General features: G+C 45.5%; 1 protein-coding gene across 1 annotated transcript; it reads left to right on the top strand.

Moving 5' to 3' along the window:
• The first annotated feature begins 8,882 nt into the window (after nt 1-8,882).
• LOC120653485 lies at nt 8,883-9,287 on the top strand. The gene has a single exon (XM_039931221.1). It carries the CDS (start codon nt 8,883-8,885, stop codon nt 9,285-9,287), a length of 405 nt encoding a protein of 134 aa, XP_039787155.1.
• Nucleotides 9,288-19,693: the final 10,406 nt, after the last annotated feature.

Here is a 19,693-nt window from a genome sequence, read left to right on the forward strand (position 1 = left end):
ATTCCGGTGATATTGTTTCGGAGGGCATTGGTCTTGCCCACTGGAATGTACTTGGCTAGGAATGCATTTGAACAAGCTTCCCATGTTGTGAAAGTTTCCTTGTTGGAGTAGAACCACGTCTTGGCCTTCCCGAGCACTGAGAACGGGAACAGGCAAAGACGGACATCATCAAGAGTAGTTCCTCTAGGGATGATGGTGTTACTCACCTCCAGGAAATTCTGGAGATGGGCATTGGCATCCTCGGATGCCTTTCCGCAGAACGTGTGGCAGAACCACCTGAATTATCCCGGCTCAAGTGCGTAGGCCATCACCATAAAGGCAACACCATCTCAAACGCACTTCAAACAGAACAATTCTTGGTCTGTCGGGTAACATCCCGATACAACCACCGGTTCTCGGATCGAACAAGCATACCCCGCACGAAGGCAAGTCCAGAGATATTACAACCACAATTTTACAACACAGGCAAAGTAGTGATTACAACATGTTTCAAAGTACTTATTACAAAACCAAACTTTGTAAAACAGTTATACAAGCCATAACTTTAAGTTCAGAGTTTGAAAAGCAGCGGAAAGAGAAAACGACGGCTACAACATGTCACAAAAGTGCACCAAGCTAGCCCAAGCATGGTATCACTCGTCAGGGTCGTTGCCGGCCGAAGACGTATCCCACTCTACGGACCAGCCAGGAGGCAAAGAGCAGGGCCAAGACAAACTAGCAACCTAGTCCTCAAAACTCATACCTGAAAAGGGTTTCAACAGCAAGGCTGAGTATTCTAATACTCAGCAAGACTTAACCATCAACGGGTATACATAGCCCACCTAACTAGACTATGCAGGGTTCTGTGAGGCTCTGGTTTTCCTTTTGCTGAAAAGCAATAAAGAGTAGGTCCTTACTTTCAAATTTTAGCTTCCAAGATTCTAGTTGATTAACCATTCTACGTAAGCAACTACTATCCAACCATGGTAGAACTTTAAGCAAACATCAAGATTGATCACAATAATGTTGCTCTTATTACTCTGTGTGGCAAAGAGATCAAGCAGTCCCAAACTGTGGGAAGCAGATGATTCGAATCGAATTTGTTAACCTGGCCAGGCAGACCTAACACACACATTTGGAACACCGTCAGGTCGTTCCCAAACAACCATTTGCCTTTCTTTCCAGCTTGTGGATAGGAATACTCTCCCCGACTACAGGGCTCCAAGGTCCAACCTTGTCCCTAGTAGTCGCGGTGTTGCACAACATAAAAATAAAACCTATCCCTAAGAGAGAGTGTCAGTATATCCACTCCCCGGTCCAATCGGTTACTAGGCTTACCGCGTACCATATTTACGGCATGTGGCTAGTACGTTCAAAAACTTAACCAGCACTACCACACACCGTGACCTTAGCAAGTTCATCAACACAGACGGGGTCTCACACAAGGTCATGATATCGAACACAACCCCGTCCGTCGTCCTTATATTGATAATAGAAAGTAGACAAGCAATTCCTATAGAGCTCGCGAGTGACAGGCAATCACTCAACTTTTACCGGTCCTATAAGCTTAGCAATTATTCGAACTCAGGTCTAGTGTTCAGTACATAGGTTCCTAGGATCATGCATCTAGGGTTTCAATTCAAATCCTAAGAACTGTAAATGCATAAGTAAGTAATAACAGTAAATGGTAATAATTTGAAATATAGGTTATGTCCGGGGCTTGCCTTCTCGGTAGTCACTAACTATTTCAGCCCTGGGCTCTTCCGAACTTTGATCCGGGGCTTCAGTTAGTACATCAGTGTTCACTTGAGCTTCGAGATCACCTCCTTCGGAATCCAGAATCAGCTCGTACGTTCCGTCCGATAGAGCAATCGTATCTATATGTAATGCAATAGATGAAATTACAAATACGCTCATTTCACGATAAAGTTGTAGTCTACAAATAGCAACACAATTTAGCATATGGGCAATCATTTATAGAGTAGATAAGTAACTTTTCTAACTACACAAGGCATCATGATCAACAGCACAAAAGAAGCTCACTAACTTCATAAAACAAGTTGTAGTGAAATCTTATAGCTTGCAATTCATGGTTTGCTAATAATTACCTAACTCAGCACACATTGAGTAGTAAAATCAGGAAAAATTACATCAAACAGAAAACAAACAGAGTGATCTACCCTGCAAATTTTATACTAAAACATGCAGCCATTTATTCAGGATAAATCCTTTATTCAGACAACTCCTAGAACAAGATTGAATTCTACAGATTGAACTGTATGAAAAAGAGGCTATAAATTAAACAGCATACTAACACGGTTCTATATAAGCTTCTGTAAAATTTCAGGATTTATTCTGCACAGAATTAATTCTAAGAAAATAAGCAAAACTGACAGAAAGTTAACAAGATTCATTTTTAGCTTCTGTTCTAGTCATGAACTAGTGTTCAATTTTTACATATATCAACATATGACTAAGACAAGGCTCTACAAAAATTACCAGGATTTTCTAATCAAGGAAACTATTTAACATCAATAAAGCTCACTTAACAAGTATTAAATCAAAGAAATAGCTAAACATGAGAACTGACCACGAAATTTTTATAGCAACTCTAACATCACATGATTACTCTACCATAAAATTTTCATAGCCAAACATGGTTTCAATCATTAGTTAAGAAAAGATAAAAACAACTAGCATTTAAGCACTAGTAACACAAATATATTTTTACAGCAAAAACTCTCAACTAACACCCAACATATTATGATTCTAATGCATAGAGCTACTCTCAAGGATTCCAAAACATCTATATTTGCCTTTTCTTATTTTTCTAGCATTTACTAGGATTTTTTCAAAGCTTAAAAAGGAAAAGAACAACAACTCTTACAGAAAGGTCCTTGGGAAGTTTTGTTTCTTGTAATCGGGTCCCTTGCCGGACCAAAACAGGGGAAGGGCACCGGCGGGGCTCGCTGGCCGGTTTCCGACGGCGCAGGTCGCAGGCGGCGAGGGGCCCGGGGTGGGAAAGGAAGAGGAGGTCCAGGAGCACCTCTTGGTGGCTTCGGGGCGGCTCGAGGTGGCTTGTGGCGGCGGCTCCGCGTGCTCCGGCGGCGGCGATGACTGCTCGGCGTGGCGGTGCTCCGGCGCAAAGGGGCCGGTGATGGATGGGCTCGGAAGCTTCACGGGGATGAGGTGGTTCTGTTCCCGGGGTTAGCTCGGGGCGTGGATGGGCAGAGTAGGGAGCTCCACGGTGAGGCCGGCGAGCGGCGGCGCAATGGAAGTCCGGCAGTGGTTTACTGGTAATTCTGTGGAAAGAGAGAGAGCTCATGTGTGGGCTTGGGAGCTTCTATATTGCGAGGTGGAGCCAATGGTGTGGTTGATTGGGGTCGAAGAGGGTTGGATGGGGGTGCTCCACGGAGAAGGGGGAGCGGCGGCCATGGCGGAGGCGGCGGTGTTCTGGGCGAGTGGGGAGGGAATGGCTCAGTGCTTTGGGCTCGAGCGTGTAGAGGGGAGTGAGGGTGAGCGTTTGGGCTTGGTGGAGAGGGGAGTGAGCGGTTTTGGGCGAGGGGAATAGAAAAGGGCGGTGGTGGCCGGCGGCGTGTCGAGCGGGGAGGCTGCGGGGGCGCGTGGCACGGGAAGGATAGCTCCAGCGCGAGGGGAATAGCGGTGAGGAGCTCGGGCGCGACGCGTGGGTGGCCACGAAGAGCAGGAGGTGGCCGGGGAGGCGGCCCAGAGCGGCGGGTGGGCGGCGTACAGAGCTGGCGGCGGGAAGCAGAGGACCAGGCAGGAGGAAGAAGATATTGGATCTATTTGCAATTTCAGAAAATTCCAGGAATCATTCTGTAAAACAAGGATAACTTTTAATCTAGGGCTCAAATGAAAAAGTTATTAACATGAAAGTTGTTCAATTTTTCAACATCTACAACTTTGATGTTGTGCAAAAATTGATTTGACAAAAGATTGAAGAGTTATTTTGAACACATAGGAAGGATCTTGAATTTAATGGACTTTTGTCTTTTTCAATGCAAATTCACTTTAAATCTAGGCTGAAATAAAAGATTTCCTGCCAAGCAATGATTACACTACATTTTGCAAATAAACCCTCCACAAAAGCTATAATCACACATCCTATTCAAATAAAACTATAAAGTTGACCTTGGAATAATTCATAATTACACAAAGGTCCTTAAAATTTTAAAATAGGCCCTTGCTCAAACAATTTCACACATGAAGCATAGAAAATAAATGTAGTTTTATTATGCAGACACCTAGGGTGTCTGTTGGCGCTCCTTAAGTATCCATTTTATCCCCTGTTTAACTTTGGTAATGGCATGAATTTAATATCAAAATCACTAACCATCCTAACCTCGGCCTAATTATTGGTCGTTTTCGCGTTTGCACATATATTTTGGAGGTACTTCATTTTTGCAGGTTTTTAACCAATTTTGGAGCACGAAATTACGAGGCCCACGATCACGCGATGACACAAAGAAAGACAAAGGCCAAAGCCCGAACAAAGGACCGAAGGCCATGATGATTAGAGGCCCGTTCGTGCACATCCACCCTCCAATGAAGCCCAAAGGACAAATCCCACAAGATAAGATCAAGATACTTCGGGCTAAGCAAAGTAAAGAGAGATTTAAGGAAGGATTTTCCATCCTATCCTTTACCTCGAAGAAATCTCAAAGATAACGACATCTAATGGGGTGCAATCGTGAAAGGCATAAACTCTAGAAGACTCTAGGAGACTTGGGGAGAAAGGAGGACACGAGGCGGCGAAGAAATGGGCCAGGCCGGCTCAGCCCCTTTTTGAGGCGGTTCGGCCTCCCCTTTGACCTAGGGTTTCCTGAGGCTATTTAAAGACCCCTCCCCAAGGTTCACGCAGAGATCAATTCGGGAGACGACGCGAAGGAGCAGAGAAGATAGAGGGACACCTCTCGGAGAGCCGAGGGTCGTGCTAGTTGTCTAGGGGTTTCCCTAGCCGACGTGGGAACCTTGCAAGGAAGACCGCGTCAGAGTTCTGGAGCTAGGATCATCAAGATCAAGGTAGGGCCCCGGTTGTGATCTTGTGATGTACAATCATTCATGGTGAAGTTATTTGCGATTCCGAATGTTTAGCAACCATGTTCTCTCTTTTGATTTCGTTCTTTTCTTTGGGTTTGCTTCATCCTAGATCTATTATCGAGATAGATCGCTTAGCATGATCTTGTAGTCATGGTGGCTAGAGGTTCATGGCGGAACTACCAAAGGGGGTTTGATTTGCTTCAGGGTACTTTCGTCCAAAGGGGCGGTGTCGTGACAGGGCGTTGCCACTGAGTAGATGGGGTATCGATGGATCAGATTGGAGATTTTGAGTTTAAAGGTGCTTTTCATTGATATTCACATCTATCTTACTTCACTACATCTAGCTGGAACTACAACATATGCATGATCTAGGTGATCTAGATTGGTTATCTCTAACTTTCTCTTGCTACCTTCGGTGTTTGTTGTTTTTAGTAGATTAGATTCGTTTTTCACCATCTCAACACAAAGGAATCTCTATGCTGGTAGATTGTTTCTTATATCTTTGGTTCCGTGGATTGATAAATCTTGGGGGAATACTCTAAGGGAAAAGCTACACGAACCGTGCGCTTGCGGTATACAAATCGGGGGCGCTAAGGAGCGTCAACAGTGTCACAGAACGGACTTGCTTGGACCATGGTCACGAGTCCAGTCTTCAGCTCAAAGCCGTCATTGCCGGCTTGGTTGATGTTCAGTCCAGTAGGAATGCGGCTACTGGACGGGGCAGAAAACTGACGAAGAGTCTTCTGAGCCATGGATGGGGATGCTGAAGTGGAAGGTGAACTGATAGGCCAAGTGAGCTTTTTCTGAGGTGGGACGACACGACGTCTCATGATTCTCCCAATTCGTTCTGGATTTGGGTGGAAGTTAATTGGTAGGTCGAAACCGGTCATGCACTGCTCTGCATCGATCAAAAGATAGAGAGAGCAATGGTAAGCTCGCTAGGGTTAGCGGTGACAAACTAGTAGAGTTTATCAAACTATCTACGATATCTTTAGCCAATTGCTTCCCCGACAACAGCACCAGAAATGCTTCTTAGCGTTTCTTATGCCCGATTAGAATAGATATTCTGCAAGCACACAGAATCACCGCTATACCACTTCACCTTGGAGTATTCTAGGGTATCATATTTTTCCTCAGGGAAGCACTATAGTAAAGAGTATCATAAATTGATTGACAACTGTACTAGCTTAATCGACCGACTGACTAGACTGGGGTAAGCTAGATAGGTAGTGAGATAAATGGCCAGGCAATGACCGAGTGACACACAGAGATTCTAAACCTTAGAGAGGTAGAGCTGGGAGGACAACGAGCGAGATAAGACACCTGATAAACTTCTGAACTATCGAGCTAGCCTCTCTAGATCAGACTAAACACCTAACTAGTTCTCGGAAAAGCAGAACTTACTTTGGCGGCTGGAAGAGGAAGGACTTCAGAAAGGGATGAGAGGGGAGTCCAACGGCAACCAGCACTACTGCTATGAAAACACCCGAACATGGTGGACTACAAAGGACGGATAGAGCTGTCACCACCTACCGACTACCACAACGGTTCCGTGGGGTGGAACACACTTTCTAGCTAACACTAAGGTCAGACACCATGTCTGCACTCGGTGTTAGGATTTCTCTCGAGGCCTTCGAAAGAAATCCCCCTCAACCTAGAGCACTAACTTGAGATACTCTAGTCCGGGTGAGAAAACCCGTAAGATAAGTTCTCGATTACTAAGAAAGATAACTTAGTCTAAGCTAAAGGAAAACTTCCATGCTCAAGCTGAACCTCAGACTTGAGTAAATAAAATACTACGGAAAGTAAAGCTGACTCAGAAAGGTAAAGAAGATAACTTATATTAATAAAGTCAAAAGAAAGATACACAAGAGCTATACCAGACTTCCGACGACTCCAGAGTCCCCAGCAAGCTCGACTCGACTCTAACTCCCAAGTTACTAACCTACTCTAGAAAGTACAAGTGGAAGAGAAGAGCTCCAATGGTGTGTGTTGAAGTGATGGCTGGTGCCTCCTTTTATAGCCCTTCCAAGGATGGCAACTGGCTGTTATCCTCCGTAGCGTCAGTTGAAAGCAGGTAAGGTTGGTGTGCTTGTCTTCCACGCAAAGCCGGGGCTTGAGACGCTGCAAAGTGGGGCCGGCCGGCCTCTCCTAGGCCGGCCGTCCTGGGGTTGCCGCCACGTGGCCGCCGCCTTTTGAACAAAGGCTCTGATCCCTCCCCGGAGTCGATAGACAATTGGGTCAACGCCGGTTTTGTAGTTGCTAGGCCGGCCGGCCTAGGGGAGGCCAGCCGGCCTCCCTCTAGCCCATCTCGGCCTCTGACTTGGCCGAGGCTTTGCTATGCTCTTGGACATTCTCGAGGCCTCTGAAATACTTGTGCTCTTGGGCTGCTTTATGGATCTTTGGATGGATAATGAAGCCTTTCAGTGTTTCCAGCTGAACCAAGGACCAACCCTCGACTCTGAGCCCCTTGAATGTGTTACATTGCCACTGTTTCGATGCTGGGACTGTGTCTTTGGAGGTGCCAGGCCGGCCGGCCTAGGATAGGCCGGCTGGCCTGGGTTTTTGCCCTTTTTTGCCCATTTTTGGTACACCTGTTCCTGGAATCAAAACTCATCCAAAACTCGTGGAACTCATTAGAATTAAACAAAATATGAATGGAACATAGTGTAAAGCTCTTGTTATTTCCGAGAAGTTGATAGTTTAGAATGTGAAATTATGGACGTCAACAGGAGGCTGAGCTCACGGCTCTGGAGATAGCTTCTTCTAAAGCTGAATGGTTAAGAGAACTGTTGATGGACTTACTCGTGGTTGAAAAACCAATTCCTGCTATTATCATAAATTGTGACAATCAAACGGTTATCACGAAGGTGAAAAATAGCCAGGATAACATGAAGTCCAACAAACATGTGAAACGCATGCTTAAGTCTGTTAGGAAATTGAGGAGCTCCGGAGTAATAGCTGTGGAATATATCCAGATAGCTAAGAACCTGGCAGATCCCTTCACTAAGGGGCTATCACGTACTGTGATTGATAATGCATCAAAGGAGATGGGATTGAGACCCATGTGAGTTAACCTCAGTGGTAACCCAACCAATGTGATCGGAGATCTCGTGAATTAGGTCTTGGGAATAATAAGCTATTGGTTAACGGGAGAGTACACTTAACCTTTAACCCACTCCGTTGGAGATGCAGTACTCTCATTTCTATAAGGTAGGCTGACTTAGTCTTAATGTGTTCAGAGGCTTTAATAGCTGGATACTGTCCTACATAGTGTCCTTGAAAGAACACACCTATGTGAGCTCGACTGTTGGTCGCAATTTGTAAGAACTAGGTAAATTCTTTAAGAAGCTCATTGACGGTGGTAGATCTATATACCTCCCTGCTGAGTGGGGTCCCCGAACCCGGGAGACTACCCTACTCGGTGACTCGGCTACGACTACTCGGCGTGTAGGACTCGGCTGTGCACAGATGGGATCCCCAGTGGATGAGGATGAGAGGTTCCAGCTAGAAGCTCGGATATCTAGGGATCTTAACCGACCTCCTTCCTTGTAAAACAACCCAAGCATATCATTCCTTGTACCCCTACGGCTCCTAGTCTATATAAAGGAGACATAGGCCGACCCATACAGAGACTCCTATTTTCGCAGCGTTCCACAAACCCTAATACAACCCCGAACACCGAACGTAGGGTATTACGCACATCGCGGCCCGAACCTGTCTATGTCCCTGCGTCTTCGTGTTACCATCGAGCTCTTGGTACTGAGATCCCCATCCCGAAACTCTACCACCGGGTACACCCCTGGTGGACTGGCCGGAATAGCAATCCGACATTGGAGATCATGGGCTATGACATGACCTCCCTGGTCCCATCCGATCAGGCCTTCTACGGCATCATCCCCAAAGCCGGGTTGACCCAGGTCGGCCGGGCCACCCTGCCGGTCACCTTCGGCACCCGCGACAACTACCGCACCGAGTACGTCAACTTCGAAGTGGCCGAGTTTGAGACCTCCTACCATGCCATCCTAGGAAGACCCTCCCTCGCTAAGTTCATGGCGATCCCCAACCACATGTATCTTCTCCTGAAGATGCCAGCTCCAAAGGGGGACCTCTCGGTCTACGGAGATCTGCAGACCTCCTACGCATGTGACGCTAAGAACATCGAGCTCTCCGACACCCTGGAACGATCCAAAAACTCAGTTCTTGTTGCCCTGGCAGCAAAGAACCTCCCGGCGGATCAGCAGTAGATCCCCGCCAAGGAGTCGACTTCGGAGTCGCAACTAGCGCCAGCCGTGGCGACCAAGACCATCATCCTCCGGGACGATGAACCTCACAAGAACGTTGTGATTAGGGCCAGCCTCGACTCGGCGTAGGAAGGCGCGCTCACCTCCTTCCTCCGGGAGAATTGGGACATCTTCGCATGGAAGCCATCTGACATGCCCGGAGTTCTAAGGGAGGAGGCTGAGCACTCCTTAGATCTGGACAAGAAGGCAAAACCCGTCAAGCAATTGCTCCGCTGCTTCATGTAGGATTGAAAGGAGGCTATCAGGGTAGAAGTAACCCGGCTCCTCGCCGCTAGTTTCATTAGAGAAGTCGCACACCCAGATTGGCTGGCAAACCCAGTCCTTGTAAAAAAGAAAAATGGTGAATGGATAATGAGTGTTGACTATACCGACCTCAACAAACATTGCCCTAAGGACCCCTTTCCTCTACCATGCATCGATCAGGTCGTCGACTCGATGGCTGGGCGCGTTCTCCTTTCTTTTCTTGACTGTTACTTAGGGTATCACCAAATAGCCTTCAAGGAGTCGATCAAGAGAAGACGTCCTTCATCACCCCCTTCGGGGCCTATTGCTACAACACCATGACGTTCGGCCTCAAGAATGCCGGCGCCACATACCAGAAGGCCATTCAGAGATGCCTCTAGGGGTAGATCGGGCGCAATGCCAAGGCCTATGTCGATGACATCGTCGTCAAGACAAAACATAATGATTAGTTCATTACGGACCTCTCTGAGACATTTGAAAATCTCAGGAAATTCAAATGGAAGTTCAACCCGACCAAGTGTGTGTTCGGTCTTGTTGACACTAATTTGCGCCAAACACACTCCAAAATGCTAGAACGCGCAGATCGTTGACACGATCTTCACCAATGGGCTCCCTGTGCATAGACCGGTCAGACCGGTTATGGCAACCGGTCAGACCGGTTCTACAGAGAACTCCGCGAAAACCTAAAACCTCGAGCTCGGGAGGGATCCCATCGGAGCTCGTGGATCTAGGGTTGCTCTGAGGTCGACAGGCCACTCAGAACATCCTCGAACGCCATAGAGACGAGCGAAGAATAGAAGATGAGATTGGAAAAGTTAGGGTTTAGAGGTAAAAGGTAAAGGATAAATGTGTGAATCGATTGGGATTACCCTCAATCGGCCGTGGCCCTTCATATATATAGGGTGGGGAGGTCTGTACCCGTTAGGAGTCGGAACCCTATCAAATCTTGTGTCAAAATACAACTCCTAACTCGGACTGGGCGTTTCGGACTAGTCTGACCGCTATGGACCGGTCAGACCGGGGTGCAGGTCTTCCGTGAGGCATAACTCCCTCATCCGGACTCCGAATTGGACGTTCTACATATGCATTTCGATCATCTCGACGAGATCTACGCAATGGTGCTGTCCAATTTGCAATTTGACAAACTTGTGTAAACCGGTCTGACCGGTTTAAAGGAGAGGTCTGACCGGTCTGCCCAGATTGTCCATAAAACCTTCATCGTGCTAATTTTGAGTGTCAACATATGCCCTCCTATTTCTTGGTAAAGCTTGCATACCAAGAAACATATCTCAAATCTCAAAAATGCACTTGAACAACGAAAAGCACCTATGCACCAATCATGTCTTGCTTTCAAAAGGACGATATCACATATCGGCCATGTCATCTTGTGTAAGTGAGACAAGCCTGCGTATATACAACCTCGGCTGTGAATCATGTCCTTCAAAGGAACTGCTTCAGTCCATCTAGTAAAATAATATGTAGCAACTAACACGAAGCAATGTCTCTTTGAAGATGGAGGATTAATTTAAATAATGAAATCCAATCCTCAACCGTGGAACGGCCATGATTTTGATAATAGGATGTATCAACACAGCGAGCAAACCGCTGACATTCTTCACACCCCTTACTCTGCTTGAAAGAATCAGACATCATGGCAAGCTAGTACAAATCGGCTCTTTTAAACAACTACTTCATCTTGGGAGCCGATTGATGTGTACCACAAATGTCTTCATGAACGTTCCTCATGGCAACTTTGGCCTGGTCTGATCTAAAACATTTAAGAAGCAAATATTCGGCTATTCAACGATAGAGCTTATCATTGACTAAAACATCTTTGAGCATTATCCGCCGAATATCCCTTTCTGCACTGCGACCAGGATCTTTAGATAGGAGATTACAGTAACCCTCCAGTCCTAATCTTCGACTTTAGTGATGAATCACCTTTCATAGCCGAATTGGTGTCTCTAGTAGTCTTGGTGGTCAGACCGGTCTCATGACCGGTCAGACCGGTCTGGGCGGTCAGACCGGTTGGATCGACCGGTCGGACCGGTTCGTCCAGAATCTGCAACTCGGCTTTTGCTTGCATCGGCTTTTGAACATGAAAATATTTCTTCATAATTGCTTAGCCAGATGCTGCTTAGCCAGAGTAATAGCCTATCCATTCTCTTCCCTTGGTATATATCTTATAATAAATTCATCAAAGGAAGATATAATATCGAGGCACTTATCAAGATATGCATTTAAATATCCATTGTATCATTAGCATACCTTGAATACTTGCTGCACCACCAGAAGTGAATCACCAAAGGCTTCAACATGTTTCACTCCCATAGATTGCAGAAATTCCAAGCCATATAAGAGCGCTTCATACTCAACTTGATTATTTGTGCAATCCTCTTTTGATCGGTTTGAGAACTCAAAAATACCACCACTTGGAGAAATCAAGATAACACCGATTCTTTGACCATCATCACAAACCGATCTATCAAAATATAACTTCCATGGTGTGCAAGTAACATAACCAACTTCCAAATCATGCTTATAATTAATCCGATGCTCGACAGTGAAATACTCTATGATTTGGCCTCTCATAGATCTCAAGAATTCACAAGCCAAATCATATTCAATTAAAGCATAAGCCCACTTGCCGATTCTACCACTTAAAATCGGCTTTTTGTAACATATACTTGAGCACATCGGTTTGACATACTACTATGTGAGTACTTGTCTCTGCATCAATAAGTCGTTGGCTTTATATAAGTGATGACATACTCCTTGTCTTCGGTTTCTTGAGTCAAAACAGCCCCAATGACCTTGTCTTCAGCACCCACATAAAGCCTGAAAGGAACCCCCCTCAAAGTCGTCTTGAGAACCTAAGGTGAAGACAAATATTGCCAAATCTTTTCAAATGTCTCCTGCTGTTTTGCCCCCCAAGTAAATTCGGTTTCATCCTTTAACCGAAGGATAGGAGTAAAAGCATTGATCTTTCCAAACAAGTTAGATATAAATCTTCTCAAGAAATTCACCTTGTCCAGAAACTTCTGCAAATCTTTTAACTTGAACGTCCCTTGCAAACCGATCTCTTGAATAAAAACTTTATGAGGTAAATTATCATTTGCCAATATTTTCCCCCCCGAGCACTTAAATGTCGTTGAGCTCCATATTGCTGCATTTTTAGCGTAGCCTCATAATCCAGTAGGTCTTCTTCTCCCTGTACTGAGAATGCTAGCGGTGTTTCTCCATCGCAAGGAGCCGAAACGGGCATTGCCAATTCGGCTTTCTGTTCTGCTGCGACCTCAACCGGTCTGACTGGTTGCTCTGGGCGGTCAGACCGATCGCTTGTACCGGTCAGACCGGTCACCTGAGGCGGTTCGGCCGGTTGTGCTGGCTGGTCAGCTGCTTTGACCCTCCATACTTTTCCCTGAGGGACCATAGGTCTGTAGTTGTTGAATTGTTTATCCCTCAGCCTCTTGAACTCCTGTTCCTTCTTCTCCTGAGCACGTAGGTGCTGCATCTTCCTTCTTTGAGTACGAGTCAACCCTGGAGGACACCACCTTGGTTGAATGTACTTTGATGTTGAATTACTATTGCTGGCCTCATGATCATTATCCATGATCGACCTCTGGACAGGAGGATTGACCAATTTTTCAAAAACCATCGGTCTTGTACCCGCATCATTGAGAACCACTTTGATATTGCTGGTATGCAGAACATCATCGGCTTTAGCTTTCTCTGGATCAATAGTGGGTTGTACCTCTTCTTTCTTCTCCTTGACACAGTAAACCTATCTCAGAGAATGAGCTTTGCCCGGCCTCTGATGAGACCCGTCCGACCGGTGTAGGCTGCCGCCTCTGACCTGATCGGTGCGGTCCCAATCGGTCATGCACTGGTCGTGAATCCTTGCCGAACACAGGCCTTCTGTGATCCTCCTCCCTATGGTGAGATGGTGGGTGTAGCATCGGATAACAATATATCAAAATTCCTTCATGTCCCCATGCTAGACAAGAAAAACCCGATGCGGTGACGCCACATAGTAGCATACACCTTCTGAGGAGGTAACACTATATTGCTATCACCTCTAGGCTTGCTGGATTTTCCCCTAGGAGAAGAACGCTTGCCTTGACACAGAGGTGAACTTGGTTCTTTTTTTAGTGGCCGATCTTTTGGAACGACCTTTGTGTACTTGTTTAGCTGCTTAGCAAAGGTGAGCTTCTACTTTGTAAAACTCCCTTGCACCTTTGACCCATTAACCTTTCTAGTACCTTCTTTTGGGTGCTTAGGCTTAAAAGTTTCAGGTTGGCTTTTTGCCTAACCGGTCTGACCGGTTGAGGCGACTGGTCTGACCGGTCGTTCCTGAGTTGCAGGCCGACTCGTCTTTTGGGAGGAACTTTCTTGCCCCCTGGTTTTGAAGCTTTGACAGTGATCTTCAGTGACTCCTTTTCATCAAGAGTCTTCTTCATCTTCACTTCCCTAGCCTGAATCTTGTCATTGACATTTTTCGGCCTTGGCTCACCGATGATAACATTTTTTTCTTTTGCTCCTTCGGCTTGTTCCGGCCGAATGAGTACCTTGACATTATCCAAATCAATCGTATGGACAGGGAATGACGCCTTATCATCTTTCACCTCATGCATTGCCAATTGTCCTTCATTAACGGCCGATTGGATTTTTCGATGAAAGATATTGCAATCATTAGTTGCATGAGAAAAAGTATTATGCCACTTGCAATATGCATGCTGTTTTAGCTCCTCAAGCGGCAGTATGGCATGAGACAACTTGATGTTTCCACTTCTAAGCAATTCATCAAATATACGATCACACTTAGAAACATCAAATGTAAAACGAGCTTGTTCTTGCCGATTCTTCGAAATCGGCTCAAGTGATGAACAAGAACATGGCTTAGCTCCTGATGGCCATATGAACTCAGCAAATTCCTTTTTCTCATCATCCGAATCAGATTTACTATCAACATGTATGGACCGATGAGTATTATGGTCATCTTTTGTGTTCTGGAGTCTAAATTCTAAACCCAAGACTTTCATGTGCAAATAATTAACAGTGTGGTACTCAAAGCCTTCGAGTTCTTTTTTCAAATAAGAACACAAACCATCAAAAGCCAAATCAGCCAATTTCTTTTCAGAAACTGTTAAATTGAAGCATCGGTTTTTTATATCTTTAAAGCTTCGGAAGTAATCCGAAGCAGGCTCATCTTAGCCTTGTCTAACCGATGTCAAATCCGACAGCTTAGCCTCATTGTCCACATTATAAAAACAGTCATGAAACTTACGTTCCAACTGATTCTAAGATTGAATAGAATTTGGGGCCAATGAAGAAAACCAAGAAAAAGCGGTTCCAGTCAAAGATAATAAAAATAAGCGAATGCGCAAAGCATCATGGAAAGCAGCTTTTCCTAGTTGTAACAAATATTGGTCAATGTGCTCCCAAGGTGCTCTATTATCATCACCACTAAATTTCACAAAATTAGGAACACACCAACCAGCAGGAAAAGAAACCAAATCAAATTCAGTTGGATATGGCTTTTGGTATAATGTAGAATTACCTATATCTACATTGAATTTGGTTTTCATCGTACTAGCCGGATCCTCTTTTAACCTTGCAGGATCGGCTTCGCATCTACCACTCGTGGATACTTGTGCTGTAGAAGTAAGACAATGTTCTATATGATCATCTTGTACCATCGTCTGAATCGAACTTATCGGTGCACATCCCAAATCTTCATTTACGTTATTAGGGATCGGTTCGTGTGGAGAACCATATTCCTGTGGTGGAGTAGGCAGTGTGCTACATGCCACTGCAGTGTGAGAAGGCACAAAATTCATCAACTCATTTGTTCAGCTAGGGACACCCGAACTAGAAATTGATGCAATCGGCGCAGATGTCACCAGGCCGACAATCATCGCACCGGTCTGACCGGTCTGTTGGACCCGTCTGACCGGTCCAGCCGTATTCGGTTGTACCAGTTGTGATGGTGATGTTTGACCTGAAAAATAGTTCATCGGCATGCCATATAGTGGTTTTTGAGCAGATGCCGGTATAGCCGATGAACTAGCAGTTTGGAAAGCACAATTATCATCTATACATTTTCTTTTTTTTTTCATGATGTCTAATTGATCCTTCAAATCATTCACGGGCTTATACATATCAGCAATTTTCTGATCCATAATAGATGATAATTGGCTAAACAAGTCGGAAGATGAAGTGCTTACATCGTTTATTACCTCGACTTGCTTATTCCTGAGCGTGAAGGAGGGCATCACGAAGTCTTGAACCCTCGAGACCTGGCCTTGCTGATTTTTCTTGAATCCCTTCAAGAATTGTGCTTTGAAGTGCTCCCTAACCACCAAGTAATCTTGGCGCTCCTCCTCACTGAGTTCCTCGATAGATGTGGAGATGTTGCCTTCGTTGAGGTCGGTGATGATGCCCATTTTTTCTAGGGAGTAGATTAGATCTGTTTTGAATAACCAGATTAATCGATCCCCAACGGAGTCGCCAAAAAGTGTGTTGACACTAATTTGCGCCAACACACTCGAAAATGCTAGAACGCGCAGATTGTCGACACGATCTTCACCCACGGGCTCCCTGCGCACAGACTGGTCAGACTGGTTCTACAGAGAGCGCCGCGAAAACCTAAAACCTCGAGCTCGGGAGGGACCCCGTCAGAGCTCGTGGATCTAGGGTTGCTCTGAGGTCAGCATGCCACTCAGAACATCCTCAAACGCCATAGAGACGAGCGAAGAACAGTAGATGAGATTGGAAATGTTAGGGTTTAGAGGTAAAAGGTAAAGGATAAATGTGTGAATCGATTGGGATTACCCTCAATCGGTCGTGGCCCTTCATATATATAGGGTGGGGAGGTCTGTACTCGTTAGGAGTCAGAACCCTATTAAATCCCATGTCAAAATACAACTCCTAATTCGGACTGGGCGTTTCGGACCGATCTGACCGCCATGGACCGGTCTGACCGGGGTGCAGGTCTTCCGGGAGGCATAACTCCCTCATCCGGACTCCAAATTGGATGTTCTACATATGTATTTCGATCGTCTCGACGAGATCTATGAAATGGTGTAGTCCAATGTGCAATTTGACAAACTTGTATAGACCAGTCTGACCGGTTTAAAGGAGAGGTCTGACTTGTCTGCCCAGATTGTCCAGAAAACCTTCATCGTGCCAATTTTGAGTGTCAACAGGTGTCCCGTCCGGAAAACTACTCGGCTAACCCAACCAAGGTCAGTAGCCGGGGCATCGAAGCTAACCCCACCAAGGTCAACGCCATCAGGTTCATGAAGCCTCCCAGGAGCAAAAAGGACCTGATGAAGCTCACAGGGTGCATGGCTGCCTTGAGTAGGTTTATAAGCCGACTCGGCGACAGAGGCCTACCCTTCTTTAAACTTCTCCGGAAGTCCGACAAGTTTGAGTGGAATGACGATGCTTCCAAAGCATCCCAGGAGCTCAAGGACTTCCTCACCTCGCCGCCCGTCCTGACAGCACCAGAAGACGGGGAAGTCCTCCTCCTGTACATTGCCGCCACTACCAACGTGGTGAGTACCGACCTGGTCGTCGAGCGCGACAAGCTGGGTCACATCTACAAGGTGCAGCGACACGTCTACTTCATCAGTGAAGTACTCAGCGAGTCCAAGGCACGCTACCCTCAAGTGCAGAAGCTAATGTACGCCATGCTCATCACGTCAAGAAAGCTCCGGCACTACTTCCAGGACCACAAGAATAAGGTGGCCTCATCGTATCCACTCGGCGACATCCTACACAACAAGGATGCCAACGGCCGAGTTGTCAAATGGTCAGTAGAACTCGGTGCATTCTCGATTGAATTCACGCCGCGGTCCACCATCAAGTCTCAGGTGTTGGCCGACTTCGTTGCTGAGTGGACCGAGATACAAGATTCTCCACCCGACACCAGATCCGAGCACTGGATCATATACTTTGACGGTGCCCACAACCGCGACAGTGTAGGCGCTGGAATCCTCTTCAGCTCCTCGAAAGGTGAACAACTCAAATACGTCCTCCAGTTACTTTTCAAGGCTACTAACAATGCTGCTGAGTACGAAGCTCTCATCCATGGTCTCCAGATTGCTGTTACACTCGGCATCAAGCATTTGCTGGCTTATGGCGACTCCAAAGTCGTCATACAGCAAGTCAACAAGGACGGGGAGTGCACCAAGGAGAAAATAGACGCCTACTGCAGGGAGATCAGGAAGCTCAAACCAAGTTTTACGGTTTGGAGTTCCACCACGTCCCCAGGGACAACAACGTGGAAGCTGATGTTTTGTCCAAGCTTGGATCCAAGTGGTCCATCGTACCACCCGGCGTGTTCGTTCAAGCACTCAACAGCCCTACGGTCAAGATGGAAGAGGAGGCTCCAACAAAGCCCGACTTGGCACTACAAAAAAAATCTGTTGATCCATGACGATTAAATTTCGTCACAGATCACTAAAAACTGTCATAAAACAGTATCTATGACGATCTCAAATTGCGTCATGTATTGAGCGTCACAGATTACACCTCGTGACGTTTCTTAAAATTTCATCATATATTGCTTGATCCATGACATTTTGAAACCGTCATAAAATATCCTCGGGCCCCCAAAGCCCAAGCCAAGCCCGTTTTCTATGACGAAATAAAATGTCACAAATAGTATAATTTTGTCATGGATTCAATTGTCATGTCACACATTGATGACATGGAAGATGACGTGGCTGTTGACTTGACGATGACGTGGATAGCAATGATGACGTATAAATTTACATGGTCGATGACGTGGAAAGTGGTGCTAACGTGGCAGCTGATGTGCCCGATGACATTGCATTCACAGCCCATTTATTAACAGGACCATTTTAAAACTTGGGCCATTTTTTCCGGCCCATAAAAGCTTCCGCCCATCAATTTAGCCCAGTTTTCAGCCTTTTTATTAGAATTGCCATTTCAGACCAGAAAACATACTAAAATATTCAGCCCATTTACCACAGCATAAAATCAAATAAATCTCATATTTACATTGAGAAGCATGTCAAAATAACAAGTTACATGTTGTCATCTAATATCAAAATCAACACACCAAAAACAGAAATAGAAAAAGTTCCAGCATTTGCCTCAAATTTCCAATTTCTTCACTAAATAAAAGATCCAGATTTTAGAAAAAATTTAAAAAAAGAACCATCAAATTTGGAGTTCATATGAGGAAGAAACTAATTACAAAATTTAATTCCGGATCAAAAAGAAAAAGATGATTCACATATCTGTTCTTCACTGTAGGGCCACGTTGCAACACTAATATATAAATAACTATTATTCAACATAATCACAAACAAAGGGATGGCACATTGGTAGGACACTCGGGTCTTAACGCCATGCTCTGGGTTCGAATCCCCGCCGTGCTCGATGCCCTTTAAGCAACTGATTTTTTTTCTTATTTCCTACCTTGCACAACACTCACGTTTTTTTAAGAAAAAAGAAGTAATGCATCTTATTTTCTTTAAAGTAAGCAACATATTTGTTTTGTCAAATTTGTGGTTGAGTATAGTATCAAATCTATGACGATTTTAATTTTCAATCCATGACGGTTATCAAAGGCTCGTCATAGAAGTTGTGCCCGAATTGGAGCCCAAATGGGTCACTTGCAAATCTGTGACGAAAATTTTTAAATCGTCATAGATATTGCCAGTTTATGACACTTTATATAAATGTCACGAAAAAATCATCATGGATTAAGAGATTTCTTGTAGTGTGGTCCCGGCCACAAGACAGCAGGTCCTAACCCTCGACACCGACTGTCGCTCCCCAATCATCGACTTCATCAAGAACAACAAAAGCTATCCAAAGGGAAAAGAGCATGAGAAGCTTGCTCGCCGTTCAATCAACTACGTCGTCATAGGAACCGAGTTGTTCAGGCACTCGGCTTGCTCAGGAACCCTATGAAAATGCATTACACAAGATGAAAGAGTCCGACTCCTTAGCGATATCCACTCGGGTATCTGCGGCAACCACGCGGACGCCTCTACCCTCGTGGGGAAAGCCTTTCGATTAGGCTTCTACTGGCCCACGGCCCTGGCCGACGCCCGTAACATCATCAG

The sequence above is a fragment of the Panicum virgatum genome, chromosome 1N (genome assembly GCF_016808335.1).
Source record: "Panicum virgatum strain AP13 chromosome 1N, P.virgatum_v5, whole genome shotgun sequence".
Lineage (NCBI taxonomy): Eukaryota > Viridiplantae > Streptophyta > Magnoliopsida > Poales > Poaceae > Panicum > Panicum virgatum.

Excerpts from the sequence above, each read along its gene's own strand:
- LOC120653485 (XM_039931221.1), top strand. The coding sequence starts at position 8,883 with ATGGGCTATGACATGACCTCCCTGGTCCCATCCGATCAGGCCTTCTAC.